Source organism: Egretta garzetta, unplaced genomic scaffold (genome assembly GCF_000687185.1).
Source record: "Egretta garzetta isolate BGI_Z169 unplaced genomic scaffold, ASM68718v1 scaffold154, whole genome shotgun sequence".
Classification (NCBI taxonomy): domain Eukaryota; kingdom Metazoa; phylum Chordata; class Aves; order Pelecaniformes; family Ardeidae; genus Egretta; species Egretta garzetta.
In genome coordinates, this window is record NW_009259600.1 from 6,809,649 (window position 1) to 6,834,149 (window position 24,501).

Consider the following 24,501-nt stretch of genomic DNA (forward strand, 5'->3'; position numbering starts at 1 on the left):
CACAGAAAAATTCTCCTTTGCTATTCAGAGACACAAGAACTACAGACCTAGCAGGATTTTGTTTCTCATACAATCTCATACATCACTGTATGCCTATGAACGTAGCAGGAACTACAAGTCTGCCTTCCACTGTCAAAATAAAAATAACAGTAATTATCATATGCTTTCTGTGTCTTAAAATATGAATGTCTTTCTGTGCCTGTTTGGCCCATGGGTTACACAGAAGTACAAGTTATACTGTTTCTACATATAAGACAATAAACTCACTGTTCGGGTGTTCTTGTGCTGGCCTCATTTCTCTCTTAAATATTCCCCAGTAACAGTTGCTTAAAAAGAAGGGCTATCACATGTAAAAATGCAACTTTAAACAACATTCTATGTTTCCGAGGCAAAACCTGAATAGACATGGCAACAGAGTCATGTTTCTAAGAATACAATTACCTCTCAAATGGGAAATCAGATAAATTGAACAAATGAGATTCTTTTAAAATTAGGAATCCTATCCTACAAAAATCCCCAAAGTATTAGTTACATAGGTAAAAACCTCACATCTTCAGTAAAAAAATTTTTTTTAAATTTATGCATTATGCTCTTGCTCTGGTGATCCCACTTCATAAGCCTTCAAATTATGGGTCTGTGTCTCTCCATAAAGCCAGATCACAAAACAGAATTATAGGTGAGTTCACCAGTATGGTTAGCATAGGTTTGCCTAGGATGTAACAAAGGAAACCCTTGAACACACCAATAAATGCTTGGCTGTGCATCTGGCAGGGACAAAATGTATAAACTCCTTTAAAGACAGGGACAGGGAGATGTAGCAGCAGCTCTAAAACAGTGACAGTTCCCCATAATCAGCATTTTTCTGTGCCTGACCCCTTCCAGGAAGGGAAAAACCAAAGAATCAAATTCAGCATCTGCTATCAGAATTCTCTGTATTGCTAAACACAAGAGAGTTCTTCCTAACACATGAAATTAGAAAATTAGGATTCATGTCTTGTGACTTAACAGAGCAAAAATGTGGCAAATGTGCTTAAAGGCCATTGCTCATTGCTTTGACTTTATAGGTTAGCTGATACCTTCTAAACATAAATATTAGAAATACCACCCCGAAACTTACCTACTTTTAAGAACCTACAGAGCTGCTGCCACATTGTAATTGTAGTTATTATTTTATTATTATTCCATTTTCTAAAAATAATTTTCCAGTTCTAAAACCAAGATTCCTTTTAAAGAGAAATTGCAATGACAACTTCCATGCAGAAGCCCAGTACAATGTTTATTGGTTACTGCCATTTCATGTTGGCGCTTGGGATGTTGATTGTGGACTGATTGTTGGACCCAGAATGCACTGCTTTGGTGGGGACAGCAGGGTCATTTTCATTTGTTTTTATCTACAGAGAAGAAAAAGACAATATGATATAATCTTTCAAAAGAAAATCTCTGCTTTGCAATTTGTCACTCAGAGAGGTAATGATGGAGAAAGAGTGGTAGGAGCTAGAAAGAATGATTATTGCTCCCTCACTCTATTGCAGCTTTAGCCTTTAGTCCTCTCTATTACAAAAGCTTTCTCCCTTATGACAGAGGAAAACAAACAGCATGCTGTGTTCTGTTGCTGCTACTGATGCCCTAGATGAGGTTCACTTTAGAGCTTTAAAGGAAGGATACAGTGAAATGTGGAAAAACTAACCACCCTCCCACCACTGCAGGTTTGTTCCTGTCTTCATATTAATTAGCACAAAGGACAGACCCATTTTATGTGAGGTGTAAACCGGGACTTTACATCTATCTACTAGGAAATCATGTCCCAAACTAGCTGATCTCATTGTTAGTACACATATGCACCCAAAAACTCAGCCTGGATTTTGGCATGTTTACTGCCACTCGCTGTCCCCTCAACCCAAATTAATCAACTCCCCTGCTGTAGTAGACAACATTTCAGCTGCAGCTCATGTCTCAATTTTGCTTGCTGAAGGTCTTACCCAGTTCTTTTACTTTTTCCTGAAGCATTTTTTCTACTTGCTAAACAGTTAAAGACTGAGGTGGTGTCGCCTAGTCCTTCTCCCCAGCTGCCTTATTCCACCCATATGTTGCACTGCACTGATCCTTGCTAGGTTCTTCTGAGAGACAGTTCAACTCATTAAGCCAACAGAAAACTAACCCAGAAGAAAGAAGCTAATTGTTTTCTGCTGACTTAACAAGTAATCAGCTCACAGAAAGATCTACCAAGCACCAAAGCATATGCAGGTGAGGGAGTGTCAATAACCAAGCTACACACTGCAGACATTGGAAAGGAGGGAAGGGGAGATGCCAGGTGTTATTCCCCTGTTAGCAGCACTGAGCCATACAGCAGCTCAACCATCCATTAGACCACTGCTGGCATTAACTGCAGCACCTCTATTATATGAAGACGGCTGTTGTCCTTGCAAAACAGATCTCTCAGCTTAACCCAAACAGCACAATTGGTGGGGAGTTAATGTCTGTAACACAGGGACACTAGAGAATGTAATTTTTCATATCAAACTGTTGGGTTTTTTTTCCCCCATAAATTTGCAAGCTGCAAACATTTATGTTTTATTTGTAGTCCCGGTGCTAACCAAACTCAGGTTTTCTATGGGCCTTCATACCCATGTCTCAGTCTAACAGTTAAACTCTATTTGCTTCCCTCAGCTGAACTTTTCAAGTGAGGCTCCAATCAGAAAGAGGTCCTCTGTATGTGGGCTGCCACACATTATCATCATCTTTAAAGATACCAAGACAACTCAGCTTCTGAGAGGCCTTATTTCAGCCAAAGCTGTCACGAGCTAGATGGCCTGCTGCGCTTTTGTTCTCTGGAAATTTCAGAGAAGCATTAAGTAAAGTAGTTTTCACTAATAAAAAGAGACAGTTACCTGCCAGAGCCGAAACTGGGGAATGAGACTGTTATTTTGGTGTGACGGATGTTCCTGAGACCACACCTGTGTATGGTGTTCTCTGAACAGGAACAGGCTGACAGACCTGCAATAAAGTATTTCAAATCTTTCATTATTATTTGTCTTCCCCTTGCAATTGCTAATTGTACACAATGAAAATAGCAGTCCTGTGATAACCCAGCTTTGTATGTTATGTATCCCAACAGTTTCATCAAACCTCTCTCATGAAAAGATCCCTTACACTAGGATTAAACTGTTCAGTTCTCAGCTTTCATCAGGAACATTTAATAAGAGCAGCATGTTCTCTTACATGAAAGGAATGGTCCAAGTTTTTGCTGGTGTAATGCCAGTACAAATCTGGTTTCAATAGCTAGTTTCTATTACCATTACCTGGTGCTTGTTTTGCATTAAAAGTCAAAGGGATCAACACTGCACAACAAAGAAAGTGCTGTAAGAAGCAGCCCTCATTAGCAAAGTACCAAAAATCTTCAATGTCCAGTGGATTAGTAGACTCACAGGCACATAAAACTTTGTGCATGATACATATCCCACTGAAGGTAGATCCAAAGGAGTATGATTTCTAAGAGGAATACTGCAAAGAGAATCTGTCTAGATTAAAAATGCAGAATGAGGCTACTGTAGGTAAGCAGCTCTCACTATTTTGCCTGTGAGACAGTCTTATCTGCAGCTGGCCATGGAATTGCATGACCTTTGGAGCAATTGTTTAAATTCAGTTAAATATTCAGTGGAAAAGGAAGATCTTTTTTCCTGGACAAATTCACAGTTAGGACTACTGGTTTGCTTTTCTACTAAGCCAGGGAAGCCCAAGCACAGATTATTTTCTTTGCCCTTCCTTTCCCCTAGAAACATCAACCTTCATTCACACTGAAATGGTGAATAGAATATATAAAATTTGTGGAAAGATTTAAATGAGGAATCTCGTTTCAAAGTAAAAAGTGTACTAGAAACAGCATAGTTAGATGCTAACATAATGCCAGTGAAAATATCTGTAGTTTATCTAATTTACACTGACTTGTACTGATACAAAAAAAAAAAAAAAAGTGTTCCTTTACGTTTGGAAAACCCCAAAATGCAACCATCTGTTTTCTGTTCTTAGTTCCCAGGGAAAAACTGTGTGCTCATGAGGGGACCTCCCTGACTATCCACAGCTCCTGTGACAGTGTGGTCTTTGGAGGAAAGCCTCACTCAGACACTTTTACATGCCTTTCTTAGTTCATCAAGACAAAAGCAGGAAGAAATATACAGAATTATCTTGGAAGTATTTCAGTGGGCCAAATTTCACATGGATGCTAGTCTGATTCAACTTTTAGATCCTGCAGTGAATCCCACTGATTCAGGTTGTGACTTTCAAATATACTTAGGCTGGGTGCTTTTGAAAATCCTACCCACAATAAGTAACAATAGGGACACAAAAGCATTCTTCATAAATACTCGCATGCTAAACAGGTGGTGAAAATTCAGTCTTCATGTATTTTGCAATATTTCTCTTTAAGAAAAATATAGAACAAGAGCTTGAACATAGCTATCTTTCTTGGTCCAGCAGTGCACTTTGCACACATTCAGCTTTTAACATATTCTTGCTGGAACAGAGCCAAGTGTTCAATATTCTAAAACATTTAGCTCCAAACATCTGATGCATGAAAGAGTTAGTTAGAAAATTATTGATCTTTTCTTCAGTATAAGATTTCTTCCTGCATATGATGTTAAGCCTCTCTGATTTTCAGTGAAATCAGTGATGAAATCTAGCAGTTAGCCAGATTACCCATGAGCAAAACTTTGTCCACTTTTATTGCAGGTGGGACGTGTTTATTTTTAAGAAGTACCCAGGCTTAGTCTACGAGCTGTACAGACTACCCTAAGAGCAGGAACTAGTCTATGATATTTTTCTGTAAGATAAAGAGCAATAAAAATTGAGTCCTTAGTTGCATTTCCTCCCACCTTGGCAGATTTTGATTAGTAAGGGAAATTACTATTGAATCCCCAAACCTCTCTTCCCAAGAGCTAGTTATCCTCATGTTGTACAAAACATTACAGAGATTTATTAGTTTAATTAACCTGCTCCCGCTGCCTGACTCGTTTGTAGACATATGGAGGGAATGGTGGACGGGAGACATATTTGCCTTCTCCTGCTGTGACATTGAAAGCTCCGCCTTCATAAACCACTTTGCCTCTTGAAACTGTCGCAACTGGTACTCCGTGGCAGATCATTCCTTCAAATATATTGAAGTTGTTGGCCTGGTGATGTGTCTTTGCAGATATTGTCCTGTGTTTACAAAACAAAACAACACCCCAAATTACTATGATCCTACCATTTTACTTCATTATAAAATTTTGAGAAATTGATAAAGGAAAAAAAACTAGCAGCATTATTAAACTATGACATTGTACAGTACATCATGGAACAGCTGTAAAAATAGGGTAGAGCATTAACATTTCATTGAACAGTAATTGCATTTCAAAAGAACAAAGAGGGAGTCAAAAGGACAGAACTTTGCAGCCTTGAAACGCAAAATTTTCCACCAGAAAGAGATTAGTGGGAAAAAAAACAGACCGTAATTTTTTTTTTTTGGAGAACATGGTTTCATTCTGCGTTGTCAAGCAAATATCTGTGCATGATAAGGTCAGAAAAAGCTCTGACCTTTTAGGTAGAATGACTTGCAATTTCAAGTTTGAAAAGTATGGCTGCAATGTTTCAAAGATTAAGACTCACAAATAAGACAAAGACTATTTCACCGGAAAGTCAGTAGATAGTAATGAATTTTGGTAACTCTTAATGTGAGCTGGATTGACCCAGTGACCGACAGCCCAAATATCTTAATGCTGCTAAATAATGACAACATGACACTTCTACATACCTTCCCTCCAAGGGTATTAGCAAAATATAGTTTTACATCTCAACAGCACTCATTTCAGCTATGGTGTTACTGCTTTCTTTATGCATAGACCTCATTCTTCACAATGACCATTTTTCTAGACAATTTCTCCAATCCTAATTGGCTACATTAAAGGCAGAGGCAGTGTGAGAGCTGACATTAGCATCTGGAAGTGCAGGCTGTGGATACTTCCTTTACCATCTATTTTCCCTACTGAGCTTCTTACTATCTACTGTATCTAAAATGGGTCACAAGATTTTGAATTGTAGTTATTTTATTAACTTCCTTTTTCCAATCTACGGATTTTTTTATACGTATAATTTGAAGAGTCTGTTATTTTACTGTCATCTGTAGTTTCTGAAAGGAAGCTTCATGCTTTTGGCTAGCAGTCAGAATTTTCCAGAACAAGTGCTCACACAATCAAAAACCTATCATGCATATATAGCATTAACATTATTTCAGATACTACATCTTTTTGCAAAAGAATTATCAAAGTCAAAACTAACATGAAATATTAATAGATTAAAATATTGATCTATTTGCAAAATAATTTGTTAAAAAGTTAGTTAACATCCTTATCAAAATGAGAAAACCACAACAAAGTCTGTATCTTTCTTGAAGTATAACCATTTTCAAAAGTAATCACTTAACACATATTTCAATTGATTACTTATACAGAGGAAAAAAGAATTTGTGGAAGGATACTTAGTTTTCCTTTCATATTGTTCTCTTGAGCTGAGAGAAATTGGTTCTACTAAGGGCTACATTTAAATCTTGGCGGCAACTGACTTTTCAAAGGCTGTATGTATAGAAATACTCTCTGTACCGAATCTGCCCATAGATATAAAAACTTTTCCTTATTCAGCACACCTTGGACAGAAAACTTACACATGCCTGCTCACCAGTATCAGCATCATCCTGTAGATTCACAGAGGGAAGAGCAAGCAATAGAAGCCAGACCTCTCTTGAATTCACCAGTCCTATGAATACTGTCGAACAAGTTTATCCATGGGTGATATAACAGCCCTACAAAGTTTGTGAACATATTCCTCTACCTTATTTCATTATCCTTATGGGCCCAATTGCTACAACAGTAAGTAAGAACAACTGTAATATAATTGTCTTTAGCATTCTCTGGGTATACATCATGTCTATTTGCACAATAGCACTGGGACACAAAAAGAAAAACAGAAAAGGTAAATTGAGCAGACGAACAGAAAAATAACAAGATCCTTCAACTCAACATGTGAGCAGTTTAAACGTGCTAAGGAAGGATCACTAGAGGTAAACAGAGGTAAGTACATCCTTCATAAAAAGATACAAAATGAATGGAATTTAGCACATTTTAAAAGAAATATCCATTTCTACAGATAAACTCTACATTATGACAAAACACATTTCCCAGAGCTTGTCTCAACAACAAACTTGTATAAACTCATTTATAACTCTTCTGTTGAAATGAGCCTTAGATCATGCTGCCCTTTCTGAACGTGAAGCACATTCTCGCTGACGGAGATCACCAAAATTCATCTGTGTTTAGATTTAACCCTTTGACATTATCAATGGCAATGAAAGTTTCAGGTAGCAAGTGAGCAACCAACTAGAACTAGATGGTACGCTTAGGTCTGATGCTCAGAACTCAGCAACCTGATGCAACAGACTGTTTGCTGCTGTATCAGCCATTTCAGCAGCAGGCAGCTTGCCGGAATGTTAGTGAAATTCCAATGTTTGCTGCAAATGTCTGAACACTATTGACCACTCGGCTGATGGCAAGAATGGCTGTAACCCGCTTATAATGCAAGAAACCAAGACTGCCACGGTAGAGAAGTATAACATAACAGCTGTCTCCAGCATCCTAAGTGATGTCTTACATAAGGGATTACTCAACATGAGAAAGCAGATTCCGACTCCAGGCTTCTAAAGCGTGGACTGGAATTTTTTTATAAAATTTGTAAAAATTTCTAATTCTGGTTATAAATTGCAGTAGCTCTTGTTTCAGACAATCCTATCTCAAACGGAGACCGAGATCAGAATGATTACTTCAACATTTACAAGAACATTCTCCTCTACAAAAACGATACTGCAAAGACATCAGGCCATTTTGTTCCTACTTACTTCAGTGTTTCCATGTCATTCCCTTCAGCTGTTTTTGATACACCTGTCTTGCAAAGAGATTTTAGGCTATCAATATAAAAATCTATATTCCTCTACTGCCAAAGAGGAAGACTGCTTCTGAAATTGTCTTTTTTTCAATCCAGTGCTTCTGTCCAACTAATATACAGCCAAATAGCAATTGGTTTAGTCTAAGAGCAATTACCAGATTTTCTCTGTGTGAGGATTCAGTGACTAGTTACCCTGTATTTATTTATGCTCTGTGTGAGAAAGGGCTTTACTGCTACTCCTAGAATATTATATATAAATTAACTACAAACTGAAGTTTGAAATTTAGAAAAGAACATCAGACTAACGCAGCAAGCTGTAGGGTGAAATTCAAGGCTGTACAGGTGGTCAGCTCAAAAGTTATGCCCTGAAGTTTTGTTAAGGAGTTAGAGGTACCAGTTTTCATTTTCAAGCCAAACACAAACCAGGAGCATCATAAACATGTCTATGTCTCAGTCAGAGCCTGAAATACTAGAGAGTTACAGTCAGGCAGGAAGGGGCAGCTGGATGAAGGGAAACCACTAGATATTAGAATAATCTTCTACCCCTCATAATGCGTAGGACATGAAGCTACATCAGCCCAGCAAAGTTGGGTATCAGACTAGAGTGAGCTCTAGAACCTAAACTTTGCTGTGAGGATTACCACTTTAGTTTTCAAGAGGAGCATGAGAAAATGAAGAACTTCATTACTTCCAATGGAAACTGGATGCATATCCCACACAGTTTTCTTAAAAAATTCCAGGCATGGGAATATGAAGGCATTCTGTAGTCAACAGCCCTCAGGCAATAATAGCTGTTCACCATCTCAGTAAAGGGAGGACACATATTTTATAATTACTTATTTAATTAATTTAAAACATAGTAATAAAGGCGGCTAAAATAACATGAGTCCATTCTTGAGGAGCAGACAACTGTTTTGTTGACAGCTGCCATAGAAAAGCAACTTATGTAAGAGTATTTGAGCTGTAAGCAACTTCTCTCGGTGCTTACAGTGCAGTATCGCTAAGCTTTTCAGAGCTGGGGGTAGGTGAGAAATGCCAGTTTGCTGAGGATAGTATCAGCCTTTACGAGTTGCCTCTTCACATCACTTTCTGAAGCCTTTGAACTCTCCATATTGTTAACCTGCTTTTCTAAAATCTAGAAAAAAATAAATCGATGGTTCAACTTTCTGTGCCATCCTGAGCCACCACTCATTTATAATGATAATTAAATTGAACTTTGTCAGTTTTATTAAAAAGAAAAGCAAAGGAGGGGGGAAAAAGCGAAGAAAAAGAAGAAAGATAAAGCCCTAAAATCTGTATGCAAAAATGTTAGCTATAAGCCTATAACATGGATTAAAAACCCCGTGGCCTGTTTTATATTAAGGAATTGCAATAACTGCACATACAAATATATGCAAGCAACTATTTGTAAAGTTGTATTCCTAGCCTCTTAAAAAATGTCTTTAAATAAGCATTGCCTTTTAGTAGCCATATGAAGTGAGCAGATTTGTGGATAAAATAACAGATGCAGGAAGAGGTAGGAAGTTAATGTTTGGGAGCTCCAAGTCAAAGTGACTTATCTGAGGGATGGGATCTTTATTTCATGCAATCATATCTCTTAAAATTCATCACTTTAAGATGGGTGGAGAATGACAACAAAATTATTTTTCTGATTATGGTAAGTAACACATTTGTCAACAATACCATCAGTCTGGTCCTACCAATCACTCCAAGCTGATATGGGATGGAAGTGAAAATTGTCAAACTGTATAATGGGCAGGAGGGAAACAGTAATGAGAAATTCAGCTTGCAGAAAAGCATAAAAAGAGAAGAAAATACAAATGAGTCTATTCAATGACTAAAGAAGATCTGGGAGTGATTACCAGGGAGAAAAAGGCAAGGTTATATAAGGAGAAAGTAAGAAAGATTATTTTTTTTTCATAACATTTCTAAGATTCAGTTATCTAAAGAGAGCAGCTGACATTTTGTGAAACAGCAAGTTACTAGGGAAACGTACATCATGCTCTCTCAGAGAGGCTTATTTTGTTACAGTTCACAGAACCACAGAGTTACCGAGGTTGGAAAGCATCTCTGGAGATCATCCATTCCAAGCCCTCTGCTCTGATTGGGGTCAGCCAAAGTAGGTTTCTCAGGGCTGTGTCCAGTTGGGTTTTAAGTATCTCCAAAGATGGAGACCCCACAATCTCTTTGGGCAACCTGTGCCAGTGTTTGATTACCCTCACAGCAAAAAAAAAAAAAAAAAGATTTTTCTTACATTTAAATGGAATTTCCTGTATTTTAATTTGTGCCTATTGTTTCTTTCTCCACGTCCCCTTAATTTGAGATAACAGGCTTTTGACAGGAACTCTGATTATAGTGAATTAGTGTACATTCATGCATGCATAGGCTTGCACTTGTGCAAAAGAATATGGGGCTATAGAAAATGCCGGAACATACTTGTCCTATGCATACATATTTGTATGTCACATTATTTCATTTTGCCTCATTGTGTCTAGATGCAGTTATCCATATACTCAGTATTCAAAATTATGCTCATTCATCAAAAGAGTAAGACAGTTGCAGCATTATTTATTCTAATCATTTGCTAACATCTGAGTTTCTTCCTCTTTCACGTTATGAAAAATTACAGGCAGTTGCTTGGCGAAGAGTGCTTAAATGTTGTAACTTGTCCCCACTTAAGCCTCTGAGGCTGAAGACTTGACTACAAATGAGACAGACATAGGCTGCAGAATTTGATTCTAACAAACGCAAAAGATTGATCCATGAACTTATCTACACGCAAGCAAAGGCATTGAGGGAACATATGCCAGCAGACTGGGGCACTGTGCTGATTTGCATCCAGATTTCCTCTAAAATGCATAAACAGGGGCTAGAAACCACATCTTCCCTAGTCATGTCACAGCTGGTAGATTACAGAGTAACACCTCCTTTTCCTCCCTCTCCTCCTCACCTCAGGACTCCTGCCTTCCCTGCTAATCCGGGACCACGCTCCAGCAGCTGTGTGCTTGGGGCTGCAGCCAGCACTGCTGTGCTCAGGGCTAAGCCCAGCTCCACTGGCACACGTGGGACACAGGCGGGGCACATGCTGGGCCTGCCAAAGAGGGTCACTCCAGCAATGCCCAAGGAGGATGGGGTGAGAGATTGCTACGTGCACAGCCAGCTCTGCTTCTGCGTTCAAAAGTAGCTAACTTTTGGGCTGTATTTGGTGAGTGGAAAAAAACTGGTGGGTGAAGCTTCCCAGGCTGCATGTTGTGATAATGAAGTGGCTGGCCTTAGAAAGTTAAACTCCATTCGAGATGGGGTTTTTATCCCTATAGCCACTTGATCTTGCCTTTGGGGACTGATCCAGGGCTTATTTGCAAGGCTCCGACAGGCTACAATGAGTTTATTGAGCCCTAATATCTGCCAGGAGCTGAAAGTCCTTGTGAGATCTTTAGCACCTTCTGCCCCTACTTTACAAGCGATGCTCAGCTCTTTCCACAGTCGAGCTGGGTACCGCAGTATTTACATTCCTTGCTGAGCATTTCTGAAACAACCCCTAGAGATTTTGTATTCTTGCTTGCTTTCAAATTGCTAAAGGCATCAGCTATAGAGGACACTGACTTGCTGACAGGTGACATTCCCTTTTCCTTGCTTACTCTGCCCTCTTCTTCTGGAACAGTCTTTACAGTTGCTTTTGTTTCACAGAATTGGGGCTGTTACATTATTTGTGTGCAGCTGAAAGAAGTCAGTGAACATTCCTGATCAAAGCACAGATTAAAATAAGACAGTACAGTGAGTACACATTTGCTGCCTACATGCGTTTTTCCATTTTTTTGTTCTCACAAAACAATCCTGTGTGCACAGGCTGTACTTGGGATGCTGAGGGTATTGAGGTCTGCAAGATGATGTTTGGTAGCACATGGCTGAAATAAACAAACAAGTCCCTTTGGTATTTGTGTGTTCTTTAATAGATATGCAACGAGTATAAGGAAGCTAAGACATAGACCTAACCTGGCAGAACTCACAACCCATCCTTTACAATGCAGTTTATTTTTACACCTAATGTGTTTCTTCAAAATACTCCTTGCTTTCACGTGGACCTGCTAAAACCAGTATTCAGAAGCCTTTAAATACAGTAGCAAATCTGATAACTGTTCATACAATATTTTCTGCAGAAATTACCAGAAAATGCTACAGAAATAGACAAGTCAATGAAGCTGACCTGTAGAAGGAAAGCCTCAGCTAAAGTGGCAGAGCACTGGAAGTGGAACCTTGAATTGCAATTGCTCCCAGCTTGCAGGGCTGTCATGTTGAATTCACTAGGTTTTTGCAACCTAGAAAATCACAAATGCCCAGACAGCACCCAACACGTTGCTATAGTGCAATGATGCAGGAGGGGAAATGCAGCTGATTTCGTAGGGATGTAAGTTTTTGCATTTTGAAGAGCTTTCCTACCTTTCAGAATGACTTCAGAATCTTCCCTATAGACTTTCTCTGACAGATTGGTAATACCAGTTCCTCACAGCAATACTTAGCAATTGTCCAACTCTTTAGGCTAGTTATCGGTCAGTATTTTAAGACTACAGCAACACAGCATCAAATCAGAACTGGAAAATTGCATTTTCCTCGTACAAGATTTACATTTACAAACAAGAAAAAAAGTCATTCTCAAAAGAGGAAGGACTTCGCAAGAAAGAGGAATAAGTCTATTGTGAAATTGAAAATCACTCCCCAGAGTCAACAAAAGCACATAGGGCTGCACCTTGTGTAATATCGTAAATGGCTGAAGTCCATTAGCTACATCTTTTTTTTTCTGCTGGGCTGTTTGTGCCCTCTTCAGGATTTGTAGTGAAATGAATAGACAAGCACTAGAGAGATTTATTTATACTTACTCATGTAGTTCACAAAATTGTACCTGCAGAGAGGCTCATTCCCAGCAAAGCCAAAGGGATAAACAATGGGAACAATACCAGATCAGAAAAAAAAAAAGGTATTGGCTGAACTTAAAATCTGCTTGCTCAGGAAGAAAATACAGTTTAATGTTTGAAAAACATATTTGAAGAAAAACTGCACCTTCACAGATGCGATGGGCAAAAAGGCAATTAGAGCACTCAGGAGAGAGTGAAGAAAGGCAGAAGGAATATTTGGGAGGCAAAAGGGTAAATAATTTCAGGACCTGACAAAGCACCTTGAGGACAATGTCAGAACTCTGCCATCCTTCTAGAGTCATTTGTCCCCAGGCAGAGCAGCAGTGAGCTCAGAGAAGAATCTTTCTTTTTTTTTTAATCAGAGTTCATAGCTCCACTCTCCTGAAATAGCTCATTGCTAGTGTCTCAAAATATGCTTGCTCAACATGCCAGAAGGCATAATGTACATGAAGATCTCTCTGACCCAGCACTGGGCAGGCCTCAATGCTTATTGGGGTTGACACTCCTAAAACTTCTTTTGCTGGTGCTGCCATTTTTTGTGGGACTTCTGATTAGGAACTTCCATTTCATCAACCTTTACAGCTTAAAACACAGAATGCTTTTTGTCTCACTCTCACACGTTTTTCATACTCATGGATACAATGAAATGAGTGAGAATTGAATTATCAAAAACTCAAAAACCAGAAGATTGGTCAAGAAAACTTTGTTTGTGTAAGGTAAATCTAGGATTAGGGCTTTTTTTCCTCCATTTGGCTTCCAAAATCAGATTTTCCCAGTTATGTTTCAAAATTTTCCTCTACCATGAGGGGAGTCTTCAACAATTTTTTCAAAAAACAAAGGGTGAAAATCTAATGCCATCTGAGTTACAACAGCTCAGGCTTTAGGAATACCAAACACTGTGATACCTTGATGAAAGCTGGCCATACTGTCATCATGCCCAACACCCCACAAAGCTCATCAAGGGTTAGTGATTGCTATCTTCTATGGATTTACTATTTGGATAACACTGATGAAGAGATTTCAGTGAGGGTCAATGTGTGCCTTCAGAGCAGATGTACGCTCACACTGCTCACCAGAGCCGAGTCCAAGATGAAATCACCATCCCAGCACACCTCCTGACCTGCCGCTGCTGCCATGTGCAGGGCTTGATGTGGTCAGATGCAAGACTCATCTGTTAAGTGCCTGCAGATTTAAGCTAACCTGCTCAGAGCTTGAACAGTGGAAGTGCACTTGCACAGCCCACAGGCAGCTCAGCTGAGAAAGACAACTCTCCGGGTGAGCTGGCTCTGTGACAGCTGGCTGCCAGACTATTTCCAGGCAGTTTAAACAAGACCAGGATGGGCACAGGAGCCAGAGCAAGACTCAAGATGTATAATTCTTGAGATGTTTATAGTGGCCTGAGTATGGAGCTGGCTGATGGTGTGAATGTACCTGAAGACAGGAATAAGCTGTAATGCGTGGTATGCTGTGGGAGTTGAGGCTCCCAGAAAGACACCGCATGCCCTTTGCAGCAAAAATGTAGCATGGCATCAAGTCATGCAGGGTGAGACATAAGCACACCTTTTGTGCATCCATTGTTGGTGTGACAAGCTCTATTCTAGCAGACTTACTGTGCACAAAATGAGAAAACTCCTTAAATAAAAGCATAAGCATGCACAGCTTGAGCTTCAGAACTAAGCTCACTCCTGGCTCTACCACTATATTTGATTTATCAGCTAGGGAGAAATTAGAAGGGCAAGACCCCAAACTTTCACCACCCATCCCAACCATCTTTGAATATGCTTGAAGTAGCTGTAAGTTCAAAATACAAGCTTGCAATGGGTTGTCCTGCAGGAACACAGGCTCTTTTCCCTTCTCTTTGCAATCAGAGAAAGCTAAACATAATCTAATGCTTAGCAGAGTTACTCTAAGATCCCAAAGTGGTTATTTTTACTCTTAGGATACCAAGCCCTGGTAGCATAATGTACAGACCTTGTTATTTTTGCACTTAGTCAGCAATCTAGGAGAATTTTTTTAAGTCTATCTAGAGATCAAAGATCTGTGCTTACATACACTATTGTAGGAGAGAAATAACCTGTAAATAATCCACATGAAGTGCTGTTGAAAAACACCAAAACCTTGCCCCAAAGGCTTATTGCTGTACAGAGGCTTTAGGATATTTTTCCTGCAGAGAGGCTGGATGGGAGGAAATAACTACCCATACATACCTTGTAGATTTGGGATCCCAAATTACGATGTCGGCATCAGCACCCACAGCAATTCTCCCCTTCTTCGGATAAAGGTTAAAGATTTTTGCTGCATTTGTGCTAGTAACAGCTACAAATCTGTTTTCATCCATTTTTCCACTGTACTGCAGAAGAGTACACAAAAGCAAACTCATTAAACAAGAAATAAAAAAAATGTTCCTATTATTTGAAAGGCTAAGATTAGTGACAGCTCTCTGCCAACATCACAACAGTATTTTTTTTTGAAATGTCATACTAAAGACTTTAAAAGAAATAAAAATAACTATTTGTCTCAGATGTGCATACTGAAATGTACATTCACTGAATACGATAACTTTATCTTACTTTATCCCACAGCAAAGGGAAAGAAAGACAACTTTAAAGACAAATGCTCTGTGGATCCACTCCCAAGTCAACTCAAATCAAATTTTTTAGCTGGCTTTGAATCTGTAGTCCTGCTCAGCAGTCTCCTCAAGAGACATAACATCTCTCAAGTATCTAGGTCTTGGAAGTGAATTAGGTGAGACAGTATTATGGGAAAGCCTAGAAGATGATAAAGAAGAGGCAAGACACAAAGTGTAATATTGGAAAGGTGATTTGCAAATGTCTTCAGCAATAGCACAGAGGGTAGTACTGTTCAGTAAGTATTTGAGAGCAAGTAGTATAAAAAACAGATTTGCTGATGTGACACATCAGCAAAATGGCAAACAATAATGGATACACACGTGTCTTGGGACTGTCCACTAATACATAACTACTTTAATCCAGCCTCTTTGACTGTTGTTTGCTTGGAAAGCCAGCTATGCTGGCAGTAATATTGTGCATAGGTCAGTCTAGTAATCAGAATGTCATAAAAACATGTGTGTATGGTGACCTGTGAGAAGTCATCTGAGAAGAAAAGCATAACAGAAGTGGTGAACACTGCTCTTCTAAATAATAGTGTGTGGGAAGGAAGGGAAGCTTTCCAGACAAACTCTGAGTTGTGTAGTATTTTACGAGTAAGAAAAGGGAGGATATCACTGATTGAAAAACCTTTTGAAAAATTATCTTGCCCAACAGGATACACTGTTCAAAAGCAGGACTGATGTACATATTCATGTCTCCCTTTCATACTAAACACAAGATAGATTATATTCCAGCTTACACCATCAATAATCACACTAGAGCTATGCCACAGGTGAGTATAGGCAGGAGTCTGCTTTGTACACACCAACTGGAGCTGAATCCCAAATACAGAATAACAAGAGAGATTCTGAATCACATCCTTACCAAGTGTGTGAGGTAGATAATTCTACTGTGGCAAATAAATATGCTTCACAGTGCATTATCAACAAGACTACTGCAAGAGAACTTAATATTAATTGGAAAGTTGAACTAGAGCCTTTATTGTATTAGCCAGAGCAATTGTAACAGCCAGTAAATAGCAGAACCCTCACCAGATTGCTTCACCTCCTCCCTCATAGACCACCCCATATCCGAAAAGCCTGGCCACTAGCTTTCATATTTATATTTGTTTAGAGCCTGAAGGGCACCGTCGTGAGAAGCACAGAGCATTCTTGTGATGACACTGAGAACCTGAAGTCAATGGGACTTGAAGGTACTCATCTCATCATACCTCAGGATGGAGTCATGCACTTGAGGGTGATAGAGCACTGGAACAGGCTGCCCAGGGGGGTTGTGGAGTCTCCTTCTCTAGAGATATTCAAAGCCTGCCTGGATGATATCCTGTGCAACCTACTCTAGGTGAACCTGCTTTAGCAGGAGGGTTGGACTAAATGATCTCCCGAGGTCCCTCCCAACCCTTGCCATCCTGTGTTTCTGTGATTCTGTGATTAAAGAAGCATTTCTTATCTCTAGCTTGTTTCCTCTGACTGAAAACACAAATTAGAAGTTGACAGGCACACGCCCAATGTAGAAGCTCCTCCAACAGCTACATTTCAGAGAGATCAAAGAAGAAAAAATACAGAACCGACCAAGTCAAAACTGTGGGCACCTCTTTTTTACTTTCATCTGTTGAAAAACTGCTGCAAGTAAATCTACTGTGCACTAGTGCTGAAAGAATAGCAGTCCTTTGCTGCTAAACAATGGAAATGATTCTCTAGTGCTATTTTTTAAGCTCTAAGAATCTTCTTCTATCTCCCAGGACCATAAAGTGAGAGTTAGTAAGGACTCTGTTGCAGTATTTGATCAAAGGAGTTACCCTATGATAAAAACACTTGATAAAACTGGAGAGTTGATACTGCTGAGAGATTATATTTTGTTGGAGAAATCAATTACCTCCATGTTCAGGCATCTTGAAATACTTACAACGCCTTTTTCCCATATGACTGACATCCTGTCTTCCACACCATTCACTCCATTAGGGATTTTTGTAAAGTCATCCTTCCCCAGAGCTTTCTGGCATATGTCAAAGGTGCAATTGTCAGTCCCTGTCACAGATAGGTCACCACTATGGAGAAACAAAGTTCATTAGGAATCAGAGCATGTACCAGACAGTGCCTCATAGGAAAATCTGTTGGAAGACTGGGTAGCTCCAGCCATCCCTTCTGCAAGAAAAAACTGATATGCCCTGCTAGACCATCTTCAGTCCCATCATCCAGGAGTAGCTCCACAATACCAGCCAGTTCCCCTATGAAGCAGTTTCCTCTTCAGAAACCCCTCAGAAGAAACCAATAACACTTTTACTTTGGGTATGTCAAAGCTGTCCCACAAATGGAGCCCCAGAGCAAAGGGCTTGGTTCCATCCTCACTTAAGAGAAATTTTAGACTGTGTCACTCCATATATCCTGTGAAATTACTATAGATCTGGACAACCATCAGCGTTAAGGCCTACCTTCACAGACTCTTTGGTCAAATTCAACCCCTATGCGGAGTTAAGGTTTACCGGTAATGGAATACCAGTGAGCTACACATTTTGTTAACTGAAGTATCTGAAGGATACTTCTGTTCCTACTTTCTTCTGAAGGAAATGTTATAAAGTGGACAACTTATATCTACCTTCAGAAGTCAGCAGGCTTAGTTTTTTATGCAGCATCCAAATTCCAAGTGAAAAAGGCAGCTGACAACAAAACCCAGAACGTAGCTGTGACCCTACTTTTAACACATTTCCGACTGACTTACAGCCTTACTGTCCCCCTGGTCATGTTTCAATTTTTGCTGCAGTATTAGCAAGGCAAGGCTTATTGATTAAAATCAAATGGGGACAGAAGGCCACAAGAGTTCAGAGAAACAAAATCTGAACATTTTCTGATTTCTGTAACAAAAAGTGGTTTTCATCTATGGTTTCACCTTCCATTTCTCCTTCCTGATAATGTAACATTCTGTACTCAGAAAATCTTCAGGGCATCAACCTGCTATATACTCCAGACAGAATTTGCTGTCTATTTGGGCATCAGCTGTCACTGTTCATTCATCTGCTTACTTGGCCAGTAAGTTCATGAGGAAACCAGGAGTAGATGGATCTGGTCTCAGTGGAGGTCCCATGACATACGCTGCAGCATGAGCCCAGTCTTTATTCCAATAGTTGGTGCCATCGGTGCCAAGACTAGCAGCAATAGGCTCTCCATAAACCACCTTTCCTGAAAAATGTAAAGCAATAGTATCATCATCAAACAACATAAAAATGCATATCTTCTGTTTTCTCTGTTCCAGATCTTTTTGGTGGCAATGGATTTAAATTTGAATGAGTGTTTCAAATTAAACACCAACATATGGAAGGACATAATAAACTAAGCTATAACACAGCATCTCTGTTCTGAATATTCTGCTGGTGATCTCCCAATATATTTCCTCATAAGAACATTGCTTGGGCAAGTTTTTTAATTAAATTGCTGACAGATATATTATAATGGGTTTTACACATTGTTTACCAGGCATGTGATTAGATTTCAAAAGGAACACAGTCCTCAGTTGCATTAATTATGTTCAAGATCTATATATTTCTTGGTAGCACCTGTTTGGTGCTCTGAAATTATTGACTGTGTAACAATGTAAGTTAATATATACAGCACACAGACTTTGCAAGGTGGTACTTTTAATTGTCAGGCTGTAATTGTTCCAGGAAGAACAATATAGCACCAGACATAAATTTAAAGAGTGTAAAAACATTTCCCCCCCCAAAAAACCCTATAAATAATTTAATTGTAAAAAATATTTCCCAAGTTTTAATCTTTAATTATTTGCTGCATAGTATTCCGGACTCCTCAGAGAGAATGTCAGCCCAGACTGGCTGTTAGCCTTTGGATAGAGCTAATATATTTTAACAATTTTTTCCTCCTAGGAAACATGGGTTTGAAACTCATCAGAACCAAGTGGGAGATGAAACAAGATGTTTCACTCCCTGAGGATGTGGTCCAGCCCCTTTGCAGTTCTGTAGGTGGCAGGCACTAATGCCCCTGACTGTGATGGTCACCAAAGAACCAGAGTGAGCCGGGACCTCTCACACCCACTCATAGGCTGCTTGATGCTGGTTAAAGGCAGCCTCTGCCGGCTCCCAGCAAGAGCCTTCTCCCTCCCCTGCTCCCTACAGACAGTGGGTATCTTGCTACGGATCCCAGATTTCACTCCAGGGACAATTTTTATTAGAACTATCACTACATTACCCCAGCAAGGTCTCAGCTGGTAATTGCTTGGTGACACAAGATCTTTCTGTGGCTTTCTGCATGTAAGTAAGTCAGGCATTCACTGTACTGCCGGAAAAGAGCAAAGCAAACCTTTGCAGATTTCTCTCTGTATATTAGATTCTCATATTTCTGTGAGCTGCTGGACTATAACTGCTACACCAGCATAGGTGAGGAGCCTGATTCTTTTCACAATGTTTCCCACTGCAGAAGTGCCATTCCTTAAATTTTCTATACTAGACTTGCAGTTATTTCTACAAGGTTTCAAAACCTGCTCTGACATTACTAGACTGCATATTTACTCCATAGAACTACATAGTATAACTTCTGCCACAACCTAAAGATTCCCTGTTAGCATTATTAATTTGCTATAACCATCTCAGCATGCTCTGATATGCTGTACGTGCTTGTCTCAAACTGACACTTTGGTTTGGAGCATTCTAAGCTCCCAGACCCACTTCTCTACAGGTTTACACTTGGGCTCAGAGACCACCACCATTTTTTGGACTAGAAATCATGACTTAAGCATTTTTTTCTGTTTTTTGTATCTTATTTTCAAAACCTAAAGCACTGGATATGAAGCCACCCATGTAAGTGATATGTCCACTCAGTGAATGGGAGATTTGAGTCAAATTAGTGTTTTCCTAACTCACAGGTACTGCAGGCGCTAAGGGGATCTTGGCCTTCCTTGGGCAATTCCAAACACAGTATTTGACAGCAAGCTGCCACAAACCTAGATATATACAGAAAAAGTCCTGCATATAAACCCAATGTCCTCTCTTTACCTATTAGGTTTTTGACAGATTTTTCATGAGCAAAGTCAGTGGAAATCTGGGGAGGAGGAAGGGTGGTGTGGTGTGTGTCTTTCCTACTGCATCTGAACATGCTAAAGAAACTTCCATCCAAACCTGAACTATGAATGATTATGACATAGCTAGAAAAGAATGGTAGGAAAGAAGTAAATGTTTAGCTTTCGTAAATAATTTTCTTATCTCAGTTTCACAACAGAAAAATGAAAATAAGTCTCCAAGTTCACAGTCGTATATGCTGAGTTGTTTCTAACTCATGTACCACAGCTGATGACAGTATTTCTGAAGCCAGAATTTGACCCGAGCAGCTCCCCTTGTTCCCATGAGTGGGAAGGAGTACAAGCCATTTCCTCAAGTGATTTTGCGACTGAACAGACTACATCTGGACACCTCTGCTGACTGTGCAATTTCTTGCATTTCATTTGGACCGTGACTAGCTGTCACCTAGACTGAAGGGTGCAATAATATCAAGATTCTGCTTTAATCCAAGTAACAAGGAAATTCTGCATTAAGGCTCTTTAACTCAACTGGCAACAAGGAAATTCTGCATTAAGGCTCTTTTAGCTCGATTGGCTTTTGCCTATAGGCATAAAACTGGAGTAATGCAGTAATAAATCAGGTCTTTCCATTTGTTATGTTTTCCTGCATTCTATAAAAATAGTAAGCAGAAAGTGTTCTGCTGTTTGGTCTTTCTGACATCTCTGAGCTACTGGAAAAGAGCTGTGGATTTGGTGATTTCATCAGATGCCCAAACTGTCTGGCAAGAGCTATTTTCACATAAATTATTTTATAACAAAGTAGAACACACAACTGCAATTTATTTTTACCAACGACCAGAACTCAAAGAGAGTTTTAATCTTGAGAAACACCAACTAACATTTACAGGCTTCAAAAACTGGTCCCTGTGTGCTTATTCTAGTAAAAGTTTTAGAAGCACTTAAGATAAGGTCATATGGGGCAAAGACACCCACTGACCAGCTATGATCTGAAAGAAGCAGAACTGCAAGGCAGAGTTTATTGAATCAGGCATAGCATTGCATCAATAAGGCTATCTACAGTCTGGACCTGAGCTGTCCTGCATGAGCCAGCTAAAAAGTTGGCATTTTTAGTTGCACTCCTGTGCTCAGAATCAGTTTGAGAGTCTGTATACCCACAGCTATATATACCACATGCCCTTCCTCTCACTAAGAGCAGACCTAACCCGTGACTGATGGTAGGAGGTACCGACTTTGTAAATCTAAGCAAGCTTCTTGTAATCTGACCAAGTACATATTTTTGTATGCATTTTTTTAAAAGGGAGAAACCTTTCAAAAACTGACTTTTTAGAAAGATGCTGCTCTCCAGTTCTAATCTGCACTACAAAGTCTTATTTCTTTAGCTGTAACAGCCCAGTTAAGTGGGCAAAGGGACATGATCTCTAGTCTTTTGTACACTTAGAATGAAAGCATTTTTAAGTGGGAGTTGGTATAAGTAATATATCCCTACATCACATTTCATTAGTCTCTGTAGGCATTACTGGCCAAAGGAATGGGTGACAGGGCCACATTAGCTTTCCCCAGTAAGTTCACCTCAGATAGTCCTAACAAGGAGAGGGAGCTGCACTGCTTGACACCAGCACTCTACAGCCTTGTCTTCTCATTGTAGGGAAGACACACAATAACAGAAACATGATCCTCTTTGACTTCCCACTCAAGGGAATGAGACTGAGCACACAGACTGACCTTCTTTGGAAGCAGTCAGCTCCTCTACCTAGTCTAGCAAGATTAAAGATCATGTTTTGCCCAGAGATGAAGAAACAGCCCACTGAGATGAGTAAGAACCGTTCTCATGGAGAGGTGCCGTCTTTGACCCTCTCAAATGGAGAAATGGTGAACCATTGCTTCTGGCAAACAGGCTGGTAGGGCCCAAAAAGAACAGAATGGGGTCATGAGTTAGCCTCTCCCTTTTCAACACAGTCACAATATGGAAATCTTGGATTTCCTGTTGAATATTCAGCAGCACTGTAGATGAAAACACACTGCTACAATCTGGATATTTCCTTCAGTGACCAGTGTTGCTGGAGATCAGAGCAGACATAGATGGTGGACTTTGGCATCAAGGGGAGAAGGAAAGATGGTCACTCGTGATTCCCCTACAGTCTGCTTACTCTAGTATAACAGCTAGTATCACTTTACAGTCTGTATGATTGGTTTTAGCCTTTAAGGTCTGAGCCATAGCTCACTGAAGATAACAGAATTATGCCTACTGTCTTCAGCAAACTGGATAAGGCCTTTGGTATCTAGCTCTAATATTATTGTTCACCTTGTATAGCTAAATGAGGGACAAAGAAGAACTTGGCTCTGACTTACATTTTGACTACGAAAATCACCATCACAGAGAATTTGAGAAGCAATTGCTTCAACTCTGGTATCACACTGCCACCCAGAAAATAGATTACGCTCACTGAAGATCAGTCTCTCCCCCTTTGAGGTCAGTGATGGAATAGGAAGGGATATCAATCTTCCCTCAACTGGGCAAGGAGGAATATGAACACACACACTGTACTTCATGCTAAGTGCTTGGAAAGGAACACGAAGAATTTCACAGTTGTAAATAGGAAGCTAGCATCAAGAGATGGAGAAATAATCTTGAAAAGATGAATAAACTGCATTAGAGTAAATATTTTAAATGCTTGAGAGCCTTCCTGCATTTAAGAGTTTATACAGCTTTCACATCAGAGTGGTTTTAACCTAAGTAAGTTGAGTATCTTTCATCAAAATGTTTGGGTTTTATTTATGTCATTCATACAATACTTTGAAAATTTATTTTTTTTTGTCTTGTACTCCTTGTTTTGTATTACTGCTTTTAATTGAAGAATGGAAAATAACTTTTACTGAAACTAACAACAATTAATTTCTAATTGCCAGAATTTATACAGGTCAGTCTCATTAAAAAATATAATTGCACCTATCTTTGTGGTACACTACCTATCTTTTGAAGTTTATTAATCAATCTTAGATTTCTGTTTCCTAAACAGTATACTTCCATGCAAATAGAAATTAATTATGGACAGATGCTGTGCATAAAGGCAAGCATTGATGATTCTGTCTGCATGAACCCAGGAAGCTATAAAATTCAATCTGCTTCACTATAAACATAAATTGTACCAATTTTTTCTTTTTACAAATTGAAGAAGCATACTGTTATCAAGTCAGTTATCATATTGGCACTGCAGACTATTCTTACAACACGTCCAACAATATTTTACAGTATTTACTATCAGCATAGAATTTTGTACTTGAATGCTGTGTTATAAATCACCACCTCCTATCTTAGTTCTTTTATGTTCACAGCCAGTGCTTCATCTTTAATCTGCGTATTTTTACTGTTGTTACACCTTCTCGTAGTTAATGTTGACATCACACCTGTGAATGTACAAATAACCGTACACTGACAGACATAATCCACATTACCAGCAGCACTGTCATCTAGTGGAGGAATCTAATATAGCACAGTACCAAAAGATGTGCTAGTAAAAATTATTCTGGTAGATTCTTTTATAAACTTGAGTTACTGATGAGTCTTACTGGAAGTCAAAATTAGTACATATTTCTCATAAACGTATCCATCTATATTAGCACAATGATATCATGCTGGTTTTGATTGCACTTTCCTCAAGTTCTCATACTCTGCATTTTGATATTAATAATCTAAGCCCCCAGTGTAAGCATTATCTTAAGTCAAGAAATAAGGAAAGTGAGGTCTATATGCAATTCATGTTAGGTCAGATGAACATAAACTGAGATTTTAAAAGATAACAAGGACAGATTATTCCACAAAGTTTTAGGCCCTCCAAATCACGGGCCTCTGTCATGCTCCTTCCACCCATATAATGTTTCCTCACAGCACTGTGGTTCCACAGGCTGCTGTGGATGAACTTACAGATGAGGAGGTAACACATCTTGAATCCCTACAGCCCTCAGGCTGCTTCTAT

General features: G+C 39.3%; 1 protein-coding gene across 1 annotated transcript in view; it reads right to left on the reverse strand.

Annotated features, from left to right (window-relative positions):
• Nucleotides 1-2,919: 2,919 nt before the first annotated feature.
• DPYS (dihydropyrimidinase) overlaps nt 2,920-24,501 on the reverse strand; it is a 29,995-nt gene continuing 8,413 nt past the window's right edge. The window contains exons 5-9 of the mRNA XM_035893860.1: nt 18,522-18,678; nt 17,408-17,549; nt 15,083-15,225; nt 4,986-5,193; nt 2,920-2,994 (exon numbers count right to left, since the gene is read on the reverse strand). Coding sequence (XP_035749753.1) covers nt 2,920-2,994; nt 4,986-5,193; nt 15,083-15,225; nt 17,408-17,549; nt 18,522-18,678 — 725 coding nt within the window. The remainder of the gene's footprint in view (nt 2,995-4,985; nt 5,194-15,082; nt 15,226-17,407; nt 17,550-18,521; nt 18,679-24,501) is intronic.